We start from the raw sequence: 27222 nt of genomic DNA, 5'->3' as shown, positions 1-27222 counted from the left end.
AGACTTTACAATTAAAAGATGTGAATCAAATTGTACAGTTCTCCTCCAGTCTTCATTATGATATCAGTGAGTTTTAGAATTCCAAATACTGTTTTACTGCAGCTTTTTTATAATCTAAGAATAGAAGATCAGTGTAATACATGGATTATCAGTTTCTGGGCCCTGCACAATGTGTTCAGAAGAAGCATAACTCCAGACTGAGGAACATCAGCAGCAGCAGTGCATGATGGACTTTTCTATATTTCAGCTTGCCAATTAGAAATAGAGTGATGGTTTTCTCAGATGCATAAATCACCCTTTCTTAACAGCAATAGGACAGCTTGCCTCAAGTAAGAATATCAGGATCTTTTAAAAAAGGCAAAGTTGGGCACTTCTGAAGTACAGAGTTTACTTTCAAAATCACCTGGGAGGTGATGTCTGAGGGTGGTGAGATACAAGTAGGAAATATCGACAAATATGTGGAGAGTGAGGGCTTTGTGTGGCTTTGATGTTCCCCCTGCCCTGCAGAGCTCAGTTGTTCATGTTATTGTTCAGCCCAAACGATCAGCCTAAATACTGCAGCTGAACCTGAGGACAAGGTGCATTTCTTATCTTCTCATAATTATTATGAACTTCTGGCTGAGGTGCTGTGTCTAAGGCTGTATGGCTGGGAGATATAAAGAAGAGGGGAAGCAAATATCTTTTTGTGGTTGACTTGCTGTATTTCAATATTGGAGCTCTTTTAAACTTGTGTATGGAATCATTCAAACTCTCTAATCCAGGATTCTAAATAGCTCCTGCATATGCAACAATTCTGTTCCAAAAAAAAAATCAAAGATTAAATGATACATGGCCTGTTATTATACCAATGCCTGAGGCTTTTCAGTATGCTGCAGCAGAGGGTTTCATTTTCCTGAGTGTTTATTTAAAATAAAATTAATTTGGTCCATTCATAATTTCTTTATTTTATTAACTGAAAAATATATCAATTGCTTTGCAAGACTTTCATTTCTCTGTATTCCTCATGCTCCCATCTGTGTGCTACCACAGCGGGTTTCTTTGGATGGGATTTTGTTTTGGTTCAGGTTTATTTGTGAGCACGTGTTCATTTGTTAGAGGGTTAATTTCTTAGGCCTCTAGATTGTAGTTTAAATATATTTATGTTGCTTGATTCTAGTAAAGAGGAGAATGTTCTTAGAGAAGAAAATTCAGATTTTCTTGGAAAATATGGATACATCACTTTCTGTGTATTCCTTGTTAAATATGTTCCATACAGTTGTCTTCAGAAATGTACATTTGCCATTAAGCAATTTTCTGGTGGTGAAATGATGCTTAGTCTATAAAAGGATACCTGGTGTTGTTTCTTTTTCCTATTTTTACAGAGATAAAATTTGCTTCTGACCTTTCGATAGACATGTTTATGACTCAACAGTAAATATTACTGCGGAAGGCATTCCTCCTGGTCATTTTGAGTCAGTTTGATAAAAACCTTGATTTAGGACAAGAGTACAGGATTTTCTGCGTAATAAAGTAGTGGTTGCTGAGTAGAGAGACAAAATTTGTCACAAACCCTTAAATTAGGCAGAGATAAATGAAGATGGAACTTGTGTACTTTGAGAGTTGTCATTTCATTTAAATCTGTGGAGTTGCACCAGTGTAAGTGAAATCTATTCAAGATTCCTTTCTTGAATGCTGAAGTTTTTTCTGTTTTCTTCTGATTTATCATAGATGTACTCTTGGATGAAGATGATAATTTTTATGCTCCATGTATTATTTTCTACTGTGCAAGCTAAAATATTACAATTCCTTCTTCAAAGAAAACAATATATTTGAATGAGAACTAATTACCTCTTTTTTTATTCCAAGTGACAAAAGCTAATATATCACACTTAGCCACTATAAGAACTCCATTTCAGTAAACTAATTAAACTAATCCTATCTCTACTCATTATTCTCAGTTCTGCTAAATATTTTAACAGCATAGATTTATTTCATTACATAAATTATATCATACTTAAAGAAAACAGTTTGCATAATGGTGCATTTGCATTCCCAGGAGTTTATTTTGGGTTTTTGAATTCAGACTTCACATTTCAGTTAAAATATTATTATTTGCCTTATTTACAATGGTAATTCTTCATAATTATTTCTAATTATCTAAAATGATGTATAACTTTAATTAAATGTAAGTGCTTGGCATTCTTGTTAACTTAGATTAAACAGTGACAGTTCTCCTGCATATAGACAATATGATGTTAGAAAGTTGTGATGTTTCCTACAGTTCAAATCCTGTAATTTCATAATATTGTGGGTGGTCCTTTCAATTAACCAATCACAGGGTTAAAAAAAACCCCGTTGCTTTTTGATTGTTAGTGGTTTTGATTGTAGTAAATAAAAAGATCATGTGCTTACTGTACATATCTTAAGCTATATAATGAAAATAAAAATGTCTACCTCATTTTTTTCTACTTAAACTATGAAACCAGGATATGTTGAATGCTGAGATTTTAACCAGCAGTGTTGCTGGGAGGCTGTAAAGGAAGGGTGCACAAGTACCACTTCAGACTAAATTGCTTTCTACTTAAAGACATGTAATGTAATTAAAACAAGAACCTGTAAGCCGTGCAAATCTCTTAAGTTTAGTATAGTCTTGCACTTAATGTACCTGTTGCAGAGCTTTCCAAAATGCTAAAGAAAATGCAGATAAGAAGTGATGGATCAGAATGAATTTACAGTATGTAACTCATGTCAGCTGTATAGAATATTCATAATTTCCATGAGTTTTTTACAAAGCACTTATGTGACAGAAGTTGTCACTCTCATATTAGGGACAGTTGAATGAGGTGGTACAGAATTGTCTCAGAAGGCAAATGTGAAAGTTTATTATAAAAGGCAAATAAGAGTTTATTATACATCACATTCTTTTTATAGACTGTTCTGAGAAAGCTGGACCTGGCTCATCCTCACTTAACACCTCTCACATCATTAGTTAATTAAGAGCAACACTTTTCTTGTAAACATCTTACAAGTAAACAACAAGTTTAAAACACTAGTTGTAAAGATTAAATATTATTTGAATTTTTTCTCTGAGTTTTCTCAAAACTCCCCAGAGTAATGCTTGGGAAAGTTGATCTGACTTTCTCTCTAACCAGACTGTCAGCACCACAAGAGGTAATGGTGTTCCAGTCTTAACGCCAGTTTTTATTCTGTTATCTGAACTTGGTTTTCTGTCACTGTTACTGGCTTCTCATAGTGCTGACAGGAGGTGAATCATGAGGATTTTAATAAATTCCTGCAGAAAGGGAACTAATTTTGGGTAGTTCTAGCTGGGGATTCTGCATGATTTCTGAAAGAATGGAGACAGACAGACACCTGACAGACACTTTGTAAATTGTTTTATCCCGAGTGCTGTGGGGTACGCTCACGAGAGCTCTCCTGCTCTTGTGCTTCCAAGTCCACTCTGCCAGCTGGAATTAGCAGACCTGGAATTCATCTAGCAGGTGCCAAGCAAGCAGCAATACAGCTTTCCATGACACCTCACCCTGCTCTGCACCTCAGCTGCTTCTTGAACACAGCAGTGTGAATTGCTTTCATATTTTGCTCATCAATAATCAAAACCTTTCATTCATTAAGTTTATATGTACAGACTGTTGTTTTGGTCAGTTTTCAAGTATTTGCCCCTAACTCATTACAAAAGACTATGATAGTTTTGTTTCCATCATCTATTCTATTCCTTTTCTGACATAGACAAGAAAAGTAAATTGGTATATGGGTCTTTAAATTTGAGTTTATTCACCTAATCTGCAAAGGTGTTACCTACAAACAAGCTTTAGATGGGGTTTATAGAGATTAGCATAATGATGTAATCTGGTCATATTTATATGTAAAATGTTAAGTACAGTGCAAACAGATTTTTGAATGCAAAAAACTGTTAGAAAGAAAAAAGGAAAGTAAGCCCATGGTATAATCTATTTTATCCTTCTCTGATACATCTTTCTCCTTAACAGTTTGGAAAATATCAAGTAAAATTCTGAAGAAAGATAACTGCTTCAAATAACAGTTCTTGAATTGATTCTGAGTGTTGTATGAACCATTTGGTCTTAGAAACTAGGATAAAAGCCTAACTACTCTTTTGAAGCATATCTAGATTCTAATAGTAAATAGAAGATTATAAATACTATTTGTAACATTTTTATTTATTTTCTTAGAGTAATTATTGTGATGAAGCTGTTCAGCAAGGGAAAAGTTGTAGGTTGCAGAGTTTTTCACCTTCCAGGGGGCGCTTTGGTTTGAGCTCCATCAGTAGTGATGGAATGCTCGCAGTGCTGATGCACTAACACTGCTCTTTGAGGAGCTCTCAGAGCACGCAGGACACTGCAAAGATGGAATGGGTCTGGAAACCAAACCAGGGTCTCTGTGTGGCATTCTGGTCTGGGCAGACTTAGGAGTTACTGATGTGCATGAAAAACCTGGGATGCTGCTGAGCCTTGGCAAGGGCAAGGTGGCAGCACAGGGAAATAAATGGCTTCAGACTGTCAGAGGGCTGTGACAGGTTAAATTTTAAGAGGAAGTGTTGCAAGGGCTGCCTGGTGCTGCCCCATCCCTGGAAGTGTCCAAGGCCAGGTTGGACAGGGCTTGGAACAACCTGGGATAGTGGAAGGTGTCCCTGCCATGGCAGGGATTGGAATGGGATGAGCTTTAAGGTCCCTTCCTCCCCAGACCAATCTCAGGTGATTCTCTGAAGCTGTACATGTTTACAAAATGCCTGTGCCATTGTCCCCTGGCTTTCAGAGTTTATCAGGTGTTCTGGGTGTTACTGGGGCTCTGTCTTGCTCATCAGACTGCTGAGCCAAGCTGCCAGGAGCAGAATGGGAGCTCCTTCTGCTGAAATCAGGACAGAGTGGAAGGTACACAGAACTGGCTAAAAAGGTGGAGGTGAAAAATACATAGGTGGACTTGGTAAGGGCTCAGAAGATGAGTAAAAAATAAAGCTTTCCTGAAGGTCAGGAGTCCCTGTTTGGGTGGATCTGAGAGTTCTTTGCTCAGCTGAAGGGACTGGCAAGTAAAAAGGGGGTGGTGGGGAAGGCAATCTGCCTTATCAACACTAGAGGCAGGCACAGAGAAAGGGACATTCTACTGCGGAATATTTGGTATCTGTCTTTCTAGGGGCTTTATTTACTGTTTATCTATATTTTTCTCAGTCCATCTTGCATTATGGAACCACATTGCTTAGCATTAGTTATAAGTATCATAAAATAAAATTTCAGTTGCTAGATATGATAATAACCAATAAAATTTGCTGTACTCTTTCAAGTGTGCTGTGACTGAGTAAAATATGAGCTGTGTATGCAGCTTGCCTAGCTTGACATCAGGGCTGTGTTTCACTTGACAGATGTCTGTAATTACTGATATTTTTCATAGTTTTGTGTATTTCATAAGTAATCTATAAGATCATGTAGTAAACTTAGAGGACAAATTTATCTGGTAGTCTTTTAAATTTCAAATTGCAGTGTTAAAATTTCTTGAAGTATTTCGTACATACATATATATGTTTATGTCTATTTGTACAGAACTTATCTGTATAATTTGTGAATTCTATAAAATACATGTGTATTTTACATGGCATATACACAGTTATTTGAAAATAACTGTATGTGTACACGTAGTGTAAAATACACATGTATTTTATAGACTTCTTCACACTAAGCTTGCTCAGTGAGACTATTTCTGTTTTTTGTTAATTATTGTGTCAACCTATAAATCCTTCTTATAACTAAGTTATTTAGAAATAAAAGGTGACTTTTACTTTTTTTTTTGTTTCTTCAGGCACATATTATTTAAAAATTACTTTTCATTTTGTATTAGCTTGCATGCTTACAGTATTTACATTAATTGGCATGTAAGGAACATCAGTTAAAGAGACTCATACACATCCTTCCTGAATAATGCAGTGAAAATTGCATGTGTTTTGAAAATTTACATGGTTTCATACTGGTAAATGAGATGTATTTGTGGATCATGTTGCTCATACATAAGCTATGTTTAATTATAATTTTATAATAAATATATCACTGGTCAAAAGACATGAAGGTAATGTCAATATTTTATGGAGGTGCCAAAAACGTAAAATTGTTGAGGTGATAAAAATACCTCTGAATTTTTTTGAAAGAGTTGTTAGACCACAAACTCCATGTCAGCTTGGTCTTCAGTTCTAGTAGCATAATATTTTGACAAGGGACAACATTTTACACAGTCCTTAGACCAGATCTTTCACTTTTGTGCTTACAGCTCACTTGAAGTTATTCCCCTTGAGGACCTGACCTCAAGTGCTAAATCTACCAATTCTGTCTTTTGCTAGGAGAAGAAGATGAGGGCAGTATAAGCCCATGCACTCACAGCAGCAGTTTCACACATTTGATGAGCTCACACTCAGAGACATCTCCATATCCTGTAGTGTTCAGCCAGGTGGACCAGGCATTACATAGTCCATAGTGAGTAAAGAGTCCTACATTATATTAAGCTCTCTCTCCATTACTTTCTAGAGCTGGGATGAGTGGCTGGTGGTGTTGGGGTGGGGGTACAATATTAGGAAATCTTCCTCATTGATTAACCCAACAAAATGCTTTCTCTGTTTTGTTGTGTTCTTCTCCCATCCTCTCATATGCTCTGACAGTTTCATCCTAAAGTGGCCACCTAACAAAGACAGCTTTATTCTAATATGCATTGTAGTCTGTTGTAAAATGGTAAAAAAAAAACCCAAAACGTAAAGAAACTCCAGTGTATTCATTAAAAAATAATTTGTTTTTAATTACTGCTGGCCATGATAATAGAGAGGTATTTAGAAAGAAAATTAGGCCGAGTGAGCAAATAGCTCTCCAGACATTACATATGAGTATGAACAAAAGCTTAAAAGAATATTCTCCAACTATTTAAGCAGTCTTTGCGTAGTGTAATCACAGACCCTGACAGTAAAATGACAGATATTTATTGTATTTATTTCCTGTTTCTAGTGTAATTCTTAAATTGTAGTACTTAAAATGTTAAAACCAAATATTACTGATATTAAAAAAAAAAAAAAAAACTACTCTGTAACAAATTTGGACATTCAAGAGCTGCTGGTTTTAAGTGACCAGGTCATGGAGCCTAATTTCAAATCTAGGTTATTAATCTGGGGGTTTTGTGCTTGACACCCCACATTCCTTTGTGTCCAAGGCATTAATTAAGTACTGTAACACCTTTGTGCCCAAGGTATTAATTAAATACTGTAATAGCTGCAAAGCAGCAAGGCCAGTGATGTGGGTTCTCTATCCCAAACTCAAGCACACAACTAATGGGATATTCCAGGTCTGTGTAGTGTCTCCTGTGAACCAGATGGTGCAGCTGGGTGATGACAGATGGACACAAAATGGAATAGGTGCAGGGAGAGGCTGGAAGGGGGAAAAAACAGAGAGCTGAACATGTTGGGAAAGAGCTGAGCATGGTTGGTGAAGCCAAGGAAATGCTGAGAAGTGGGTATTGTTCTTATCTGTGGCTGCTTGGGAGTAGAGGACAGGGTGTGGATGGCCTTTTTAGCTAAAGAGGTACGTGCTGGCCATAATAATTTACAGAGACATGTAAAAGAACCTTTCAATAGTCACATCAGGGAGTTCCTGAAACAGGATTCCAGTCTGAGCTTGGGCCAGGGGAGGTCAAGCACTTATCAAATTTTGAGAAGGAGTTTCTACCCTTAAGAAAAATTACATCATGTGGCTTCCTAGCAGGTGACTCAACTCCCTGACTCAGGAGTTATCTTCCAGCTCTGCTTTCTTTCCAAGAAAAGTCAAAGTCACAGATGCTCTGGCATTCTCAACTGCCAAAATCCCTGTGGTTGATAGGATTAACAGCTAAATTTGTCCATGGAAAATAAGAAATCTGTGTTTTTTCAGCAACATTCAGTAATTCACATGCTACTACTATATTTGGTGATGGTGCTGCTTTTCCTAAACCTTGTGTTTTCTGGGGTTCTGTTAAATTTATGCAAGAAAGGAATTATAGTTTGTATACTATTTTTTTAAAAAGTGCATACTGCTTGAAGTTACCTTATTTTCAGGGGAAGGTTTATTGGAAATGCAGCTCACACAATGTATGATGAGGTGGAAACAAATAACAGAAGTGACCTCAGTGCATGCAGCCCATGTGCTTGCCATTTTTCCATTTTCTTAAGCATTTATGGCCAATTGAACTTACACAATGTGCACCAAATAGGTAGTTTCCACATCTTTCTGTGCATGTTGTCTCATTTGTATATTTTTAAAATTATTAATAGTAAGTGCAGAGAAAGAAAAAAATTATGTTTTGAAATGATACGAAATGTCAGAATTAGTAACTACACTGTGGCTCAAGACAATTCTGGTGCTTGAAGAATCAACTCCTTAATTACATTTTTCATTTATAAATCTGACTCGTAATTTACTTTTCAAGAATTCATATTTTGTGCAAAATTTAATTCCAGAGGTAAAATCTCAGTGAAGGGAAACCTCAATGCTGCTTTTTTCAGTGGAGTTAAATCTTGTGCAGCTGTGTGTTTACCCTTTAATGCATGCATCAGTAAAATAATAGTCTGCAAAGATGAACAGTAGCACAGTACCTGGACTAAAAATAATTTTAGGCCAAATAGATCTCTTAGGGTTCTGTGCATGTGGGCATTGTCATTACTGCCATGGGAAATCAATTAGGGGAAGATCCAGCTTCATTCTGCTCCATCTTCAAGGTTCTGTGGCACCACATCTGCTAATATTCCTTCACTGGAATGTTTCTAGTGAGTAAGAACTCTGGGACTTTGCATTGTGTAAATATGTATTTATGAACTTATGAGTTTGATATTGAGAGTGCCTAAAGTTTCTATTTCATGCCAGGTCCTCTCCCAGTTTCATTTCACATATAGCTGTCTATAACTGTTGCTGTTCCAGCTGCATTTACTTATTCCTTCTTACATATTCTCTTTATATTTTTATTGAGGGTTGTCAGTAAACCAAAAAGAAAATCGTTCTTTCTAGGTTAGGTAGCAGTACTTTTCTTCCACCTATTTTATCAGATTTAAACCTTTCCAGACACTCTTAAATAATCATTGTATTTTCCTGCCTTGCCTTTTTGAGCATTTATTTAAGCAATCAGCCAAATAAGCATTTTAAACTTTCATCCAAGTGCCTTAGTGCAGTGCCAGTGTGCCCCTTGATGATTGATATGAGCATAAAAATTCTATCCATGTTTTCATTATTATATCTGGATATAAGGTGATTTTAGAGGTGAGGTGAGGAACCATTTGCAGTGTGCATGTGTCAGTATTTATAGGCATACAAACAAAAGGTTGAAATACAGGTAGGAGAATATGCAAGGATTAATTTTTGCTGTCTTTCTGGCCTTTTTAAATAAAACATGCTGGTGTTTGGATGATTCTGTGATATCAGTTCACTTCAACAACTTTAGTCACTTAATTTAAAAAGGATGAAAGGGTAAGTCATAGGAAAAGATTTTAGAAACAACAAAAAAATAGAATTAGTAGGAAGCAGTTTGGTCTGTGGTTATCCTAGCTGAATGTTACATGCTGATAGAACACAACACTGTGGACAAGAAATAGTCCTGACCATTTTGCTCACTTACTGCCTTCCTGCAGCTGATTCTTTCAGGAGGAAATACTCTGCCAGCCACGTCCTTACAGTGTCACCTTTTGAACTATTGTGCCTGGGTGCTCTTTTTGCAGCTCAGGACAGTTATAGTCTGGTGATATTTTGAATAATTCACAATTCTGGATTTTAGCAGCATTTAATTGAGTACTGTTGGGTTTCTGCATAAATATGTGTGAAATGATTGTTCATTTCTGATCCCAACCTTTTGATTAATCAACTTTCCCTTGGGCAGTCATGCAGAATTTGCCATGTTGTGCAGCAGCCAAGTAAGCATTTAAGATTTTCATTGTTAAGCTCAGTTAAAGCACAAATTCAGATTTTAGTAAATGGCTTTTTGAATAAATAAGCATATTATCCTCTGTGATACCACTTTTTTTTCTTTTTTCTTTTTTTGAGAAATGCATCCCTCAATAGAAAGGGCTGCTGAAGCCATTCAGGTTTTTTTATGACAACATGAGACACATTAATGTAGAATGAAGTAATCTCTTATGGGAGAGGAGCAGAATGACCTTTTAGCCATATAAAGTTTGATCAGGTGCCTGGATGACCACTTGAATAGAAATAATACTGGGTTGGTCTGGGGTCTCTGGAGAGCTGGTTAAGAACACACCAAGTGGTCAGTGCAATCCTGGTGCAGAAAGAGTTGGATATCATACATGACAGATGTTGGACACCTTTATAGTGCTAATGGAACTGCCATGTGTATTATAAATTAATTTTTAAAGGGATTTATAACGTGTAGTTGTGATTCAGAAGTAAGAGTGTGAGATAGGATTACAGAGAATCTCAGAAAAGAAGGTGCAATTAATTTAAAATCCACTGGAACTCCACTAAGACAACCATTCTGTGTAGGAACACACATCAGCTTGCAGCATGACAGTGCCTCTTTCTTATACCAAGTTAATTTAGCATTATTGCATGAGAAAATAATATGTTGATATTTTTATCAAATGCCCTTTCATTTCCAACTACAACTTTTTTTACCAGTGCCTCCTGCAATCCATAATTTTTTCCTGATAAAACTGATACTGAATTTAAAAACTATTAGCTATAAATTCCTATGCTGTCATTAATTGTGTTGTCTAATTGAAGACCCAAGTATTGGGGAACTCAAGAATGGCACTACAGTTGTAATCACTTCTGTAATGCTTTTAAACTCAGTGCAAACTAAATGATTACTCACAGAAAATATTAGTACAGAGAAAATACAGCGTGGGCAAATGTTATGCTGCTTTCCCTGAAGTATTCAGGTGACCTTATTATCTACCAACATGAAAAACTGCTGTTGGGAAAGGAAGGTCATTCAGACATCAAGGAAAGATCAGTCCTTGTCCTTTGCCACAGAGACTCCCAAGAATGTATCAGCTGCTCTAGAGAGGAATCCCACAACTGATTTGCTGTGTGTGATGTGTAGATAAAATCCTTGTTGATTTTCATTCCTGGGAATAGAAATAATTAGGTGGTTACACAGTAAGGTGATAATCAAAGCCATTTTTTGCAAAGCACAGGCCATAAAGCCTGATTTGTCAACAAAACCTATTTGCTTATTAATAAGGAATTTCACATATACATCAACTTGTTGGAATATTCCTATATCAGTAGAGCTGCAGATAGAAAATGAAGCTGTTTATTGATCAGAGCTGATTTTGTCCCCGCAGTCCGTGCCCTAACTGTAAAGTACAAGTGCTGACTGCCACACTCTGCTGATTGCAGATTTTTTTTGACAGCCAAGACCTGACTCTTCCCTAATCCCTGTAGCTGCATTGTAGGAATTACAAAGCTTCTGTGACAGACCTGTTCTGTATTCCAAGAACTGCAACACACCTGTCATCAGATAGAAGCAAGAATGCCCAAGTCATCACTTTACTTGGGAAGCAGAACAGATGATTGAAATTATTTCTTACTACTAACTAATTCCCCTTTTAGCAGAGATAAGCTGCTTTGTTCAGCTGTAAATGAAACATTAGGGTATTAGCTGTCAAGGCAGAAGTATTGGAGGAGCTAAGATTTTATCAGCAGTAGTAACATTCTGGGCAATAAATTGTTTTGTTGGGCAGAATACTATTCTCCAGAGGTACAGAGAAACAAAGCTCATTAAGGTAAATGCTTAAAGCACTGCAAAAAAGCAAAGACAAAGGCTTATTACCTTTGTTTGGGGGATAGATAAAACATTTGCACTTTTTCATCTCTGTGTAGCAGTGAAGAATTATGTGGTACTGTTATTAAAAAGATGCATTTGTAGGCTTGTAGAATGCTTTCTGAATATATCCAAGGGACAAATAGATTCCTGAAATATCAACAGAGAGCTGTAGTAAGTGATGGCTTTTTGGAAATTGTTTTGTTTCCCTCTGGGTAAAATTAGGTATCTGCACGTTGTCCTGTACTTAGCATTCATCAGATTAATAGACTTGCATTATTAAATGAATGTTTGAAATGGAGAAGCAGAAATGTTGGAGTTATACAAAATATTTTTACCAGTATATGTACCTAAATTAAATTCATATGGTTTATGTCATGAGCATTAGGATTTCTTGACTGCAGCTCAAGGAAAATATTTGGAATGTTAGGAAGGAATTAGAGCTCTGTAAACCAAGGGTAGACATAAACTTGCTATCAGAAACAGTTAAAAAGGATAGAAGTAAAATAGGTCGAAGGAATCTCTGTTCATGAGCTAAAAAGCTTGCAAGTAGCCAGAGGCAGATACTGTTTTCCATCATTACTTGTTTGAAGCAGCATTTTAGGAAACTGTAAAACAGAAGTTTCATACATAACGCAAAGAACAAAGACGTGTAGCTGCAAAATTGCATGGAAGATTCTGTTAATAGCTGACATAAATGTCTTCAGAATTTTCTCTGTGCAACATGGAGGATTTGGAAACACTGAGGAGAGCTTTGCAGTCCATCCTGTTACCTACAAAGGAGTCAAGAAAAGATACTTTAGGAAGAACTGAGTAAAAATTACAAGACAGCTGACCAAAGCAAGGATTACTTTTTAATGGCTTTCTGTAGCCAGGAAATCCTACACAGGTAGAAAACAAAATTCTGAATTCTGCTAGTTGGTTTTATGTATTGTAGAAATATATATTTTCATTAAATATCTATATATTATTATATCTTATATGTATATTTATATATCTACATATTATATATATATGTATTATTCATATTGTCTATTGCATACAGACACATTGTTGTTTAAATATGACTGTCACTGGGTCATTGTCCAGTGATGGACAAATCTTCAGACTCAGTTTTCCTTCTCTGTGACACAGATATGTCAGCCCACCAGAATAATCTGCTTGATTTTGAGGGGATAAGTAAATAATAGTCAGCTTTGTTATTGCCTAAGACTGAAAGTAATGAAGTTTTTGTTTCCTCATTTGGGGTAATTGAGCCCATCTGACAAAGTGTTAAGGTTTGGTGAGGGAGGATTCAGTGATACTTTAATTTACTGTCTTATATTGTTAGGGATAAAGAATATTCATACTTAATGCAAGTGCTTTATATGCACCCACCAACTGTAAAAGAAGATAAACTTGATTTTAAAATTCAGATTTGATCTGAAGGGTTTCCATTTGAAGAACATGACTCTGCTGTGTGCTGGCCTGTCCCTTGTTAGGTCCCATTTGCAGCAGGAACCTTTAGGCTCCTGTTTTACTCCAAGTACTGCCTCAAATGCAGCCCAGCCTGCCTGGATTGCAGCCCTTACTGAAGATTTCTAATCTGGAAATGCCACCCAGGCAGAACTCTTGTGCACTTGCTGAAGTTGAATTTTTTTGAGGTTGAATCTGTTTCTGAACATTGCTTGACAAAAAATGTTTGACATCTCACAGCCAATCTGCAAAGGAGGTAGTGCATTTTCAAACATCAGAATCTAAAAGTTCCAAAGGTAAACTCAGAAGACCAAAATATCGGGGCTTCTTGCTTCTAGTAAAATCTCTATTTTCATTCTCTTCGGGGAAATCTGTTTTCTTACATGTCTCAGGAGATGAATGCCAGGTTTTAGACACAAGGGCTTTATTTTGGATGATGCATCCTCCAGAACAACCAATCAGTCTGCAGCCATTTAAGTAATCTTTGCAAATGTTGATTTCACCCTATACTTTTTTCCTTTACTTGTAAAAATAGGATTAATAGAGAGAATGTACTGTGTAAGTGTAGCAGGTTATTGCTGGTTTTATTAAAATAAGACTGAAATATTTTGCATTATGAACTCATCCTCAGGATACTGTTTTATACTTATCTATAAGCTCAAAACCCCCAGATTTTCAACTACCATGAGCAGCAAATGCATGAGAACTGGACTTTGATCTAAAATCAAGTTGGTTTTGGGGTCCTGGAGATCATAACACCCCTCTGTGAATTCATCCCAGCTGAGTTGTGCTGAACATCCCAAGTTAATGGGAGAGCACCCTGAAGAATCCATAGGGAACAGATCCAGTCATGTGCATTAGTTGAACAAGGTGAAGTTTTTGTACTTTATAACCCATTTTTCCTAGGCAGCTGCTTTTCAGAGTTCTGTACCAAAATGGAAAAGGGCTGTTGGGAAGATGAGTTCATAGAGCTCTTGTGCAGAGGCCAATCATGAGCTGATTACTGGAAGTACTTTAAGTAATTTGAGTATGGAGGATATCAGTTATGGTTGCATTTTGTCATTTTATATTAGCAAAAAAGATCAACCTAGACAAAAACCATAGTCCTGATTCCAAAAGATAAGGCAGAAAGGTCTACTCTAATTTTTAATTGGTATTCTAAAGTAATTTTAATCATGCTTTCATCTTGTTTCAAAGCATAAATTTAGTTTTAAATACACACTTATTTTCAGTAATGACGGACAATTACTGAAATATTCAGAGACCTGGAATAATTTGTGTATTTACAAATGGCTTGTTTTTAACTAACATCTAGTTAAGCTTTGGGGATGTTACTGCCATGAAGCACCAGGAGAAAAAAAAATGATAATAATAACCCTAACAGGGGGAAAACAAACAAACAGAAACCCCACCAAACCAGAACAAAAAGTTGAAATATTTGTTTGTTCTTCATCTACTTTAGGAGCTCATGGAGAAACTTGAAAGTGGATGGAGCTCTGAAAAAATACCAAAGTTTGTTGTTGTTGTTTAAGTGGAAAAGTTTTCTGCAGTGCATCAGAAATGTCAGGCTAACAGGGTACAAGGTGTGATCTGAGAGAAACCTCACCAGGCTCACTTTGTACTGACAGCTCTAACCCAAATCCAGCCTTCCCTTACTGTGTCACTCTGACTTCATGCAAGATCAGGGGTTTCTGTCTTCTCTCAGCTTTGTTACAGCCAGCACAGACCCCTCTGATCCTGATCTGTGTGTTTATTGGCTAGAACACTGATTGTGTCTAATTTGTACTGCAGGTAATCCAACCACTTTGTCCAGCTCTAATGCATGTGATTAAAGGAAAAAAAAATGGCAATTTTGGATGTTTGTGAAATGAGAATCAGAAACATAAGAAGCCAAACATATCTCATATATAGATCTATCCTGGCCACATAGCAGTACCTTTAATTTGCAATTTCTGTTGCTGCGCTGGTTTTGACATTGCTCAGAATCAATTAAAACCAGAGTGAGTCAGTGCAGAGTTTGACACTTGACTCTGCTGGAAAGGGTTGTGGTACAAGACTAGAATTTTCTGTTTAGGACATCAGTGCAGTTGTCTTTTGTTTCAGCAGCAAGAAAAGGAAAGATAAAAGTTGGGAAAATTATACAGTTGTCAGAAAACTTGTGGAAGTGACAGAGACTTTCACAGTCCCTACACCAGTCAGTGAACAGTTTATGCTGTGCTTTGTGAAACTGCTTGCTGCAATATTTCCTGGTGAAGTGTTGAGTGGTTTATACCCCCTGACCCCCATGTTTTCATCTGTGTAATGTTATTTTTTCATGTCAACCCTTTGCCTTAACTGCGGGGTGTGGATCTCACGGCAGCAGTGGTTACTGAAGGAAGCAGGAGTGGTTCTTAGCTGAGAAATCCACTTTGGCTGCTGCTGGGCCCAGGAATTGCAGATTGCTCCTGGATCCTGCAGGTTTGATGCTCTGGAGTGTAACTTTCCATGCCTTGACAGGATTTTTTCAAGTCCTCTCCAGTCCTCTGTGTTCTTTATTCGTTTGGATTCTTTGCATGATTTTCATTGCAGTGAAAAACTCATCATTTTTCCTGTGTCAGTGGTTTATTTTTTCATGTGTACTGTGGTTTAGAGTCCTCACTTGGTTAGCCAGGAGAGAGAATAATGGAGAGGTAGTACTGAAAAACACTGTGATGTTGTTCTGTTCATATGGCTTCTGGATAAATCCCTGAATTACTGTATTGAAGTTGCTTCAAATTTTACAGTCTTTGCTGACAGGAAAACCAGGAGAATCTATCAGCAGTGCACAGTGGATGGGCCACATTCCTCAAATAATCCAGTCAATTAAAAATTGATTTTTGTTCTAGGCAGCATGGTGGTAATGTAGTGGGGAGACAGTGTATGCATTACCAACAGAGCTCACATCAGTTAAGTGATATTTAGGTGATCTTCTGTCATGGGAGAAAGCAGTGCAGTTGATGATCTTTGCTACTGAAGAAGCTAAATTGAAGTGTCAGATACCAGAATTGCATTTTATTTCTAATATGTTGGCCTGCCAGCCTGGGAGAAGCTATGTGAAGTCTGCGAATACAAAGAGACAAAAGTGCTAAATCTAGCAGAAACTGAATGGTTTGGGGAAGATACTATAACATGGCTTTTAGAGCCTTTAAATGCATTTAAAGGAATTGAATCTTGTACTTCAGTTGCTGGACCTTTTGTCTACTACCTTGCTCCCTTTTTCTGGCAGCAGCTTGAAAGTAAATGAAAGATATGCAGGATCTAAATTGCAACAATCTTGTTTATTTATTTGTTTTTAATACTCCTTAAATTAGTTGAAGTTAGAACAAAAAAAAAAAAGGCCCAAACCTATTAATTGAAAAATGCATTTCCCTCAGATGTGCACAATTCTGAGCTGCAGAATTTAAAGATGCATCTCTCTACCATCAGGAATGTGGAAATGTGCAGTTATGAAGATTGGGCTCTACCTTCAGCACACACTGTGAGTCTGCACTATGAGACACAAAGCTGAAATCACTCTACACTTGTCTTGAGCCATTAAAGCATCTATTGCTAAAGACAGCTTTGCAAATTTTCCAGCAGAATAGAAAACATGCAGGAAGTTTTACTTCAGGTTCTTAGCAACCCCAGGATGCTGCTGCTCTTGGTTATGAAACATCACAGCTTGGCACTAAAGGTGTAATTTAGATTTTAGATTTTTTATTTTTTTTTAACATGATAAAGGCTTTTCCCTTCCTTTTCTTTCAAAAGCATTTGTAGGGTGTCCTGGTGCATCTCTGCTTCACCTAAAAGGTGGCTGTTAAGTGATCCCTATGCTCTTCTCCAGACCTCTTGGAAATTCAATCCCTTAATTACTTCCAAGCGCTTTATAGTGCTCAGGTGAAAGGCTTGGAGAAATTGAAAGCAGGCTTGTTCTTTAAAGTTTAGGTCCTAATTTGAGGTTGAGATCCTAATTTTTAAATGGATAGCGTTACTTCTATGCTTAAATGCTTTACATCTAAACCCTTTGTCATGGTGATATTTTAGTTAACATATTGACACGCACCTCACCTCGGCTTAGCTTTCAACCTGCAGCATTATATCTGTTTGTAAAATGAATGTATCAGAGACAGGCTGGAAGGATGGGCAGTGATCTGTGAGGTGTTTCACATCTGGGGAGTAATCCCACGCTCTATTCCTGAACATTGCTTGACAAAAATGTTTGACATCTCACAGCCAATTTGCAAAGGAGATAGTGCATTTCCAAACATCAGAATCTAAAATTGTTTGCAATAGAAGAGATACCAAATAAAAAAGTTGGCCATCAGTACAATTATTTCTTAGCATCATGTTTAATTTTAACCTAGGTTTTAATAAGCTGAAAGCCTTCCATAAAAGATAATTTCACCTGTGTCAGTAGATTTCTTCATTAATTTATTGCTAGGCTGTATAAAGAGAAAATAAATCACAAATTCTCTTTATATGTTATTCTTGGGGTAAAATGCTGCTGGGTTTTAGTGCTTTGATAGGGGAACAAAGATAAAGAAAAACAAGAAATATGCTTCTGGGCCTCAGAACTCTTCAGCATGATTTGAATACAAGTGGCTGCCTGTGATAAGTACATTGGGCTCCCTTCTGTTAATTACAGTGGTTCTAACGAGGCTAATTTGACAGCCCCTGTGTCATATTATGCTGAATGCTCCCTGCACTATCACGTGGAGGAGAAGCCTCCCCTCCCCACCGTGTGAATAGTTTTTGATGGGTTATAATTTCAGAAGGTCCATGCCACAAGCAGATACTTGTTTTCTGCTCAGCTGAAATGACTTCTGTTACTGACTAAATGGACAAACTTTTCCAAGGCATTGACAGAGAAATTATAAAATGGGGTCAGACACTTTCTCTTAAAATGTGCCTTATTTCATTGTAATTTTTTGTGTAGAGATAACAGTTTCCTCTATTTGCTACTATGAGTGACAGTTAACTTCTTGTAAACATGAAAGCTTTTATTTTCTCTGGGTTGCATTATGTAGAAGGCATTTTTAATTTTTTTTTGTTGTTGTTCTTTTTTCCTTATAGTAGTTCAAAACAAGCTGGCTACTAATCTCAAGATCAAAGCTAGATATTGTAGTTATTGTGATATGGAATTTGATGTTATAAAAATACCCACTGATGTTTTGTGAAACCCAAGAAACTGTTTCCTCTTAACTTGAAGCTTGCATTTTGTGAGCAGTTTAAGTAACTTCTTCGGAAGCATTTAGCCAAAAAAATCCAAGAGTTGCCATAACTTTTCTTTTACAATATTATTGTAGTTTTATCCAAACTCCACCAGGTGTTGCCAAAGAACATACAGCCAAGGCAAAGTTTACAGCTGAAGTGGAAGTTGCTCAGAACAAGTGTGTACTTTTTCATGAACAGAAGCATTAAAAGCTTTTTCTGAAGCAGGAACGCCTTCCCTACAGATCTGAGAGCATTCCTCTTTTTTTTTTTTTGTAACTAAACATCAGGAATCAAAGTATTTGGTACAGGTTACATTGTTTATGTGGGTATTGCATTCTTAAAATCAGTTTTTTCTTATGAAAGGAAGATATTCTCTCACAGGCTATAGGTGAATATTAGGCTGTTTAACCATTCATTACAGACTACTGTAAATATTCCACTACGTTGCTGTCTTAATTTTGGGTGATGGGGTGTGCTTTTAGTGACAGGTTCAAATTACTAAATGTTGTGTATTTGGTGGGTTTGGGATTTTTTCATTCCAATAAGCAAAGTTCCTACAGACACCCTATTCCTACCACCTTCGGTAAAGATATTTCTTTCCTTTGTTTGCTTTGTGTCTTGCTGCGTCAGGAGTTTTGCAGATCACAAATCAGTTCTGTTGCAGGGTTTGTCTCATTCTGGGAAGGAAATGTGCTACCAAAAGCCAAGGTTTGCTTGAGGTAATAAGAGCCCCGAACTTGTGGCTGCTGAGAGCAGAGCAGCGCAGAATGCTCGGGCGGGCAGCGCTCGGTGGCAGCAGGAGCCGGTCCCGAGCCTTGGCACAGAGCACTTTCCATCCTGCCTCCCTGGTGAGTCCAGCCATTGTGCTCATGGCATGAAAAGCAACGTGCATTTTAATTGCTGCCCTTGTTTTTGAGCTCTTTCTCGGCTATTGCTATGTTTAAGCGAAAAAAGCTGGATTGTGGACAGTGCTGGTTGCCAGAAAAGGTGTAACCAGCTTGTGATGGTGATGCAAAAAATCTGTGTTAGGTGCTGCACTGAGGCAGGACCTTTGAGGGAATCACCTCTAGCAGGTAATTGGGAATCTCTAGAATGGCAGCTTTACGTTCCAGAAATGCTGTGATGTTTTCTTTTGTGTTTAATTAAAGCTTTCACTTTATTGTTGTGCACAAATGTGTTCTGTTTGAGCGTTTATTGAATGTTCAGTAGCAAGAAGGAAACCAGGATTCTTTGGGGTAGTTTGGCATAATCAGTGTGGGCTGCAAAGATAAAGGTGGTTAAGGGAGAAGGAAGGAAAAACCTGAAATATTGCAGTTACTTGAAGCAGAAACACGTTCAGAAATGTGACTGTAGCTAAGACTGCACAAAGAAACTCGTTGCTTGCAAGAAATCCAGGGCAGTGACTTCACCTGGTGGTATTTAATTCATTATTTATTGAGCATTACGTTTGCTTTCCCTTGGGATGCGCTCTCCCTCCTTCCACCCACAAGTGTCAACTAATGATTTGAATATAGAATATTTTAATTACTTTAGATCTCAGTAGATGTTAGTATGTAGGTAATTTGCTCCCTTTCATAACCATGTGAGTACAGTAGATAACTCAATATTGCTGTAGCTTTCCTGGGATCCCATTTTATCCCCATGCCAATGCACTTGACAAAGAGGGTGCAAAGGAACAAGAGGAAATTTAAATTATCCTACAGAGGTGAGATTGGATCGGCGTTTAAGCTGGTAGGTGTAATACAGATGCTGTGATCAGGTGCTGAGAGCCAAAATCCTTCCAGCCCTCGTGCCACTCTGAGCAAAGGTACTGGAGACTGAGCAGTTCTCTGATGTGGTCTTATCAGTTTGAGTATAATGTAAATCCTGTTACAGCAGCTTTGTCCAATCTGCCTGTAGCTTTGTTCTGAACCTTTCAGAAACAGTTCACTGAAGCAGAAAGAACCCTGTGAATTGATATTATAAACCTGCATGGTTGCTTTATTCATTGTTGGAGCAATAGAATATAACAGAAGTATTTATTTTAGTGGATTGAGGAGACTTTTTTTTTCTCCTATCAACATGAGCGGAGGAAAAATGTTCTAAATGCAAAAGAGGAAAAGCTAATGCTATAATCATATCCATACCCACTCAGAGCACAATCCCATTGAAAGATAATGCAGAACACCATATGTTTAAATTATTTTACACATTCAGAGAGATTTTTAAAATCCCAAAGTGTTGTTATTTCCTGCTGATGTAGAAAAAATATCAGGTGACACTATTATAATCAGGAAATAATAGTCCTGTGAAAGAAAAGCTTCTCATAATGCACTTAGTTTTTCCAGACAACTGTATTTTTCTAAGCACCACCTACCTGCTCTCTTTGGGGCTGAGATGAGCCTTGGCAATTCAAGATTGCATTGTATTCACTTTCTTGCTGGTGGGCATTTCTTACTGAAGTTCAAGAGCGTGAAATTTCTCTTTAGTCTCACTGCTTTGATATGGTATTTGCCTAATAATCAAACAAATTAAAGTGTGGAAAAAAATTGATAAAACTGCAATATCTTAAAATGAAGAGGCTGAAACAGTAAATTGAGTTCCTTGTAATAGTGCTGCGGTGCCATGTTGACCCTTATTCTTGAAAATCAGTTTTTATGTTGTGCATCAGTAAGATGTGAGCTATTTGAACTTTTCAAGCGTCATGTAATCTCAAAATTCAGGCATTACACTTGAAGATCTTCTGCAGAGTTTTAATTAACATTTGTGAATTATGCAGATATGGAAGCCCAGCTCTATTGGTAGATGTTTGTATATGCTATCAATGACTTTCTGCTCCTTAAGACACATCTTCTGCTGTGTGGAACACTTACAAAGTGAGTTCCATTACAACTAAAGAGTTTTTTAAATGGAAAACACTCTAAGATGAGAGTTATTTAAGATAGAAATATTTTTGTGTACTGCTCTTAAAATTTCACTGCTCCTTTACCTGTAGTGTAAGGAGTTTCACACTGAGGCAGAAATCAGAATAGGTTTGGGTGGATAAAAAGCAAAGTCTGACAAATTTTATTATGTGATGTAATAGGTGTGGGTGCCTTATCAGGTGAAAAGTGAAAGCTTGTTTTGTTTTTCTTTCTTTTTTAATGTTCCCTTCTAGGTAGCATAGTAAGAAAGGACATTTTCTTTGTCTTAATTTCACATGTTTCGACAATTTTTGAGTGGCAGGAATGCTTCTGATTTTCCATATATATCTGGTTTTCTCTTTACATAGCCAATATTTGTATGATCTTTCATGGGATGAGTGGTGCTGTTCATCCTTGGTAAAGGGCTTGGGGGTGTCAGGGAGTCTTGGAACAGTTGTCAGTGCAGTTTTAAAGGGGGTAACACTTAAAACAGTGTCAATCTTGGATGGGCATTATTTGCTGCATTCTCACTTCAGATTCATTACGTAAATCTGACTGTTGGAAATGCAGTAAAATGTAAAGAGGAATAATGTAAAGAGGAGTTATTTTTGCAGATTGCTATTTTCTTTCTATATCCTCACACCTCTCATCAATCCAGATGTTTTGTCCATTGACCACGAGACATTTGCATCTCTAGGTTATGAAAACATAGCTGTTTGTATTAGCAAGATGAATGCTGAACTGATTTAGTAGCCAGGTCGTCTCTCTCTGATCACAGTAAATATTTGCATTGATTAGAAGGTAAAACAAGGCCTATTTGCGAGGCCAGGGAGTTGTATTGGTGCTGCTTTTCTCTTTCCCTGTTTTACATGGGTTTTATTACTATCCTTTCTTGTCTTCCAAAATAAATTTAAAACATTTCTGAATGCTTGGGGGAAAAATAAGGTGTATATGTAGTGTTATGTTTTCACATTTATGTATCTCTGTCTTCTACAGTTTGTGGAATTCCTTGCAGAACTGTTTTTGTATTGAATTTTCAGTCTGAAACAATTCCTCCCATTTTGTACTCTATAGGACTGTAATATTTGTCCAATGATGAGCTGCATCCAACATTTTGTTAACTGAAATGGGAAGTGACAGACTGACTAAAAGAAAACGTCCGTGTCAAGGAAACAGATATTACTTCTTTCTCAGAGATTACTGAAAGCCTGGACACTGAAGACTCTGAGATTGCAGATGCACTAAGGTTTTATATTGATCCATGTTAGCCTAATTTGATCAGAAGAGTGACTTCTGTATCGTGTTATTTTCTTCTCTAGTATTTGATTGAGATGGTCAAACACTGAGAATATTGTGCAGGAAAAGGAGGGATTGGAAAGCAGAGACATTCAAAAAAAAAAATACAGATTTGTTAGATAAATTCCATTTGCATTGATTTTCACTGGGGATATATATCTTTTGATGGCAGCTGTCTTCAAAATAATATCATAATAGATAATACTCTGCTACATAATTTTGTATTTTTATTACTTCTTTTCACTGGTATTTGTAGAATAATTTAATCACCGAAGTTGGTCAGTACCTGCCCACTCAGCAAAGATATTTTTCTTTATTGTATTGTCAGTGGGTTTTTTTGGCAGAATAGAAGGAAGCCATAGTTGTTATGCAAGAACATGAAATTGGAAAATGTTTGAAGAACTACAAAATGAGGGTGAAAAAGTATCAGTTATTTCCTAGTCTTTCAGAAGTAGGTCTGGAGTGCAGGGAGTGCTCAAGAGCACGGGCTGTGTCTGCTCTGCCACATCAGGGTCCTGGTGCTGGTTCGAGGAGCCCCTGCCCTGAGGGTTTGTGTCCTTCAGCTAAGGATGGAGGCAGGGGGTGATAAAGCACGGTGAGATTATCACCATTTCAGAGGTTCCCTCCTGACATCGTCCCCAGGAACTGGGAGCCTATAGAGAGCAGCATGGGATGGTGTGGAATTCTCTGAACAGAGAGAGACATAATTCTCTCTCCCAGGGTTTTTCCTGGGGAAAGCAGTGAGAACTTCAGAGAAGAAAACAATTCTTATCTCTATTCGCTGCTCCTATTGTTTTGCACATGTGGAATGTGTTATGGAAATTGTTTACCTGGAGTGATTTGTTAATTGGACACTGGTGAAAGTTGTTTTGAGTGATTAGCCGGTCACTCAAAGCCATGTCCTGACTGTCTCAGGGGTTTTCTTTTAGTATTCTTTGATATACTGTATTTTTGGTATGTAATTTAGCATAGTATTAGTGTAATATAGTATAGCTTAGTAAAGCATTTGTTCAGCCTTCCTGAATCATCGGGTCAGACCACATCACTCCCTCCATCAGGGGCTCCTGGCATTGACAGGATGGTGGCTCAGAGGCTCCTGCTCAGGCAGCAGGCGTGGCAGGTGCTTCTGACTGATCTGCTCTTCTCCAGGTCCCTCACCCCCTCCCTGGAGACACGGATCCAATCAGCCCACTGGAATCCCTCTCCCAATCCCCCCAGATTTTCCTGAGGAGCTGTGCCCTGCTCTCCCTTCCACACTCCTAGCGGGGAACCTACATTTTATCCAGAGTCACCCCTTTAGGGATATGAAGCTTGCTGAAGGTGAAAAAAGTCCAGTGGGATTTTGCTTCCCAATCCCATGTAAAGGAAACACATGATCTGAAAATTATGTTGTCTAAAAGTTTAATATTAAGACATGAGAAGCCATTAGCTTGTTGTCATTCCCTGGCAAAGATCCCAATTTTGGTACCAAACTTAGTATTGGATGTCTTCTGTCCAGTCAAATAAAAATAGCACCAAAAAGCATCCATTTTGTACAAACTGAAAAAAGACTGGCTGTACAGTAACATTGGTAGAAGCCTCAGTGAGACAGGGTAGTTATCACATGGTGTCATCACATCATTTGCAGGGCAGTTATTAGTTTTATTTTTCCTTGCAGTTATGGCTCAGGACAGGGAAAATGTGGTATATTGCTTTCTTTTTTCTTTTCTTTACTCAGGAGATTGCATGCTTTGTCAAGAGTGCATTTGTTAGTCTCAGTGTCATATTTATATTAAAGACATAACAGAATCCTACTGCACTATCAATTGCTTTTCATTACCCTTGTCTTTGCTTGCAAAGGTCATCACCTCACATGTGAATCAAATTTGGAAAAGAGTATTTTCTTTAGAAGCAGAATTGCAGGCTGAATTTCAAGGCAGTGCAGTTTGAGAAAGTTGATGTAACATCTTCCCGAGTTTCCTTTTAACAGATAAAGTTAATTCAGCACCTTTGTGTGGGCAGATTGCATTCTCCCCTGTCAGAGTTGCCTTGCTTTTGTTTTGTTTCACATTTGAATAATACATTTGATTACCATGGCAAATGTTGCAGCGTATGCACGCCTGACTGTAGTGCCTAATTAACTGATGATAACAAGGCAGGATTGCCCTCTTCTCTTTCATAAGCAATCATATACATGACAGTTCTTTTATCTTTCTTCAAAATTGACTTGCTCTCCTGACCCTTCAGCAGCTCCTGTTTTGTGTGTTTACCTCTGATGTCTTTGCAAGACTGTTAATTTTCTGTGGCATATCCTATCCAGTTGTAATTAACACATCGAACAGAGAAGAAATAGTTCTGCTTGCAGATGCCTAATGGAGGAATTCTTTCTTCCAGTAATTATACAGCTTCATTTTCTCATTTCCACTGACCTACCAGGATTTTGGGCTGGGTTTTCCTTGTTTGCTTGGCTTTTTGTTGAGAACAGCTCCAGTGGTGCAGTGCTATTCAGGTGGAGAGAACAAACTAAAACATCAGTTTGTGTACAAAAACTAGTTCATGTCCACATATCAACTTAGGGGCAGTCACTGGCAAGTTTGGTAAAGGTTTGAAGTCAGCAAAGTTAAATTGGAGCTAAAAAGTGTTGTCATCTTGCATGTATTTAATCCTGAAGTCAAAGGCCTGTTCTTATAATTAGAAACTTCAAGAAGCACTTGACCTATTTTAAGGAAGCATTGAAGTTGCATGTACATAAAGCAAATATTTTCCACCATTGTATCTTTAACTGAACTTAGATTTCAAATAGATGAAACCAGGATTTCTACTTAGTGTTTTATAGCTAGACTGAGAATAAAGCCATAATGAGTCCAAGTTCAAAGAGAGGAAGGTAGAAGAGGAAAGGTTGGCAGTTACAGCAATAAAAACAGGGGCAAAAAGAACAGCTTTTCTGAAGGACTCAGGCTGGAATAATAATGATAGAATTGTCTAAATCGATATATCTCTTGTCAGCCTCACGTCTGATGTTTGAATCAGTCAGGCCTTTTCTGCAAGAGCTTTCCTCAGGAATATTGAATTATTTATTATTTGTATCTTTTTTCTTTCCCTTTCTGATGATTTTTTTCTTTTTTTTTATTTTTTTCCTAACTTAGGAAAATTTGTTTTTTATGCTGCCAGGTTCAATGTTGTCTGCTGTTTGATAAATAGCAGTAATTGGGTGTATAGCAGAAGTCATGTAAAAATGTATGACTTCAATTACATCTGGAATAATTTTTTTCTTTATATTGATTTTTTTTTTTTTTCTGTATAAGATCTGCTCTTCATAGCCTCCAGTGCTGAGTTTTTAAAGAATTACTCTATGTCCATATGTTGGCATGCACTTTTGAACCCATGCATATTTTTTTAAAAAAATGAAGTGCTGTCTCGAATCAGTTCTGCCTGAGCAGGAAGTGAAAAATTAGAGTCATTCAAATAGTGAAATATTCATATTGTATTCTAGTCAGATGAAGGATTGCATTACTTTAAAATTGCAATGCCTACTTACAGTCCCTGTTTCTCTTGTCTGAGATAATGAAATGAGGGTTCTGGCCAATTAATGAAAACATCATTTATTACCGATTATAATCCAGATAAAATTAAAATATGTGTTTTGAAAGTCATGTGGTTAAGTGCTCTCATTCAAATCTTGTTGTACACCATGGTGTTTAGCTTTGTAAATATTATCAAAGATGCCAATGTAATAGAAAGGTACCAGCTGTAATTCCAAATATCAAGTCAGAATTCTCATTGCACTCCAGCTGTGACGTTTTAAAATTGTTTTTCCTCTTTATGTCTGGGCATAAGGTAATAAATAACTTGATCCAAATGTTTGAGGCTGATTTATGATAAAATGGGTGAGTGTATTTGCTCTGCCATGTCCTCATAGGTCAGAAAAACCATGGGCTGAATTTCCCGTTTGGCCTGGCCTCGTGGTGTGCCCTGGCATGGGGTGATGGACTGGGTAGAAACTGAGGTCTGAATTCAGGCTGGAACTGAGTTCAAGGCTGTCAGCACTGGGATTTTGCATAGGACACTGCTGTATTCTCTGATCCACGTTGCTTTTCATTGTGTGCATTTTTGAGGGAAATGCAGTGGAATATTGCCTTGTCCTTAGTAAATACATTTTCTGTTCATTATGTAAGTCTTTGCTTTGCGTGCTTCATGCTTCAAACTCTTCTAAAGTGAGTTTCAAAGTAAAGGGTTATATAAAAAGTCATATTTATGCCATCCAGCGGTGGATCAAAGGGAATATTTCTCACAATTGTGGTTAATTTATGTCATTTGAAAATGTAATTACCTCATGATTACTGCCTGCTTTCTGCAGCCCCAGTCTGTGTTTTTCAAAGCAGTCATGGTCTAGGCTGGTAGTGGACAGGAGTGCTAAACAGGCTGTAACCCAAACCCTGCAGCTCCTGCTCTGCTCTGTGCCCTGCTGTCATTACAGGCAGAGCAGAGCTGGGAGCAGAGATTGCAGACTTTGCTTCAGTAGCTGTGATAATTCAGTGAATTGGTAGAGATTCTTCTGTTTCGAGTGGAGCTAATTCTCAGGCTGTTAATACGTGGCTCTTTCAGAACGTGTGTATTG

At 37.4% G+C, this 27222-nt stretch overlaps 1 protein-coding gene across 12 annotated transcripts in view; it reads left to right on the top strand.

The window, feature by feature from the left end:
- The window catches only part of RBFOX1 (RNA binding fox-1 homolog 1), an 815431-nt gene that overhangs the window by 601321 nt on the left and 186888 nt on the right, over positions 1–27222 (top strand). Inside the window, exon 2 of one of the 12 annotated variants that reach the window (XM_030957853.1) lies at positions 6338–6470. The exons of 10 other annotated variants lie outside the window; for them this stretch is intronic. Coding sequence is in view for 1 of the 2 variants with exons in the window: in XM_030957848.1 (XP_030813708.1) it covers positions 19215–19295 (81 nt within the window). In the remaining variant the exon portion in view is untranslated. Of the gene's footprint in view, positions 1–6337; positions 6471–18964; positions 19296–27222 lie in introns of those variants that run through there. One more of the 12 variants, XM_030957848.1, reaches the window with a different exon arrangement.

The sequence above is a fragment of the Camarhynchus parvulus genome, chromosome 14 (genome assembly GCF_901933205.1).
Source record: "Camarhynchus parvulus chromosome 14, STF_HiC, whole genome shotgun sequence".
Lineage (NCBI taxonomy): Eukaryota > Metazoa > Chordata > Aves > Passeriformes > Thraupidae > Camarhynchus > Camarhynchus parvulus.
Note: the sequence above shows the minus strand (reverse complement) of the source record. Positions and strands in the feature narration are given on the sequence as shown.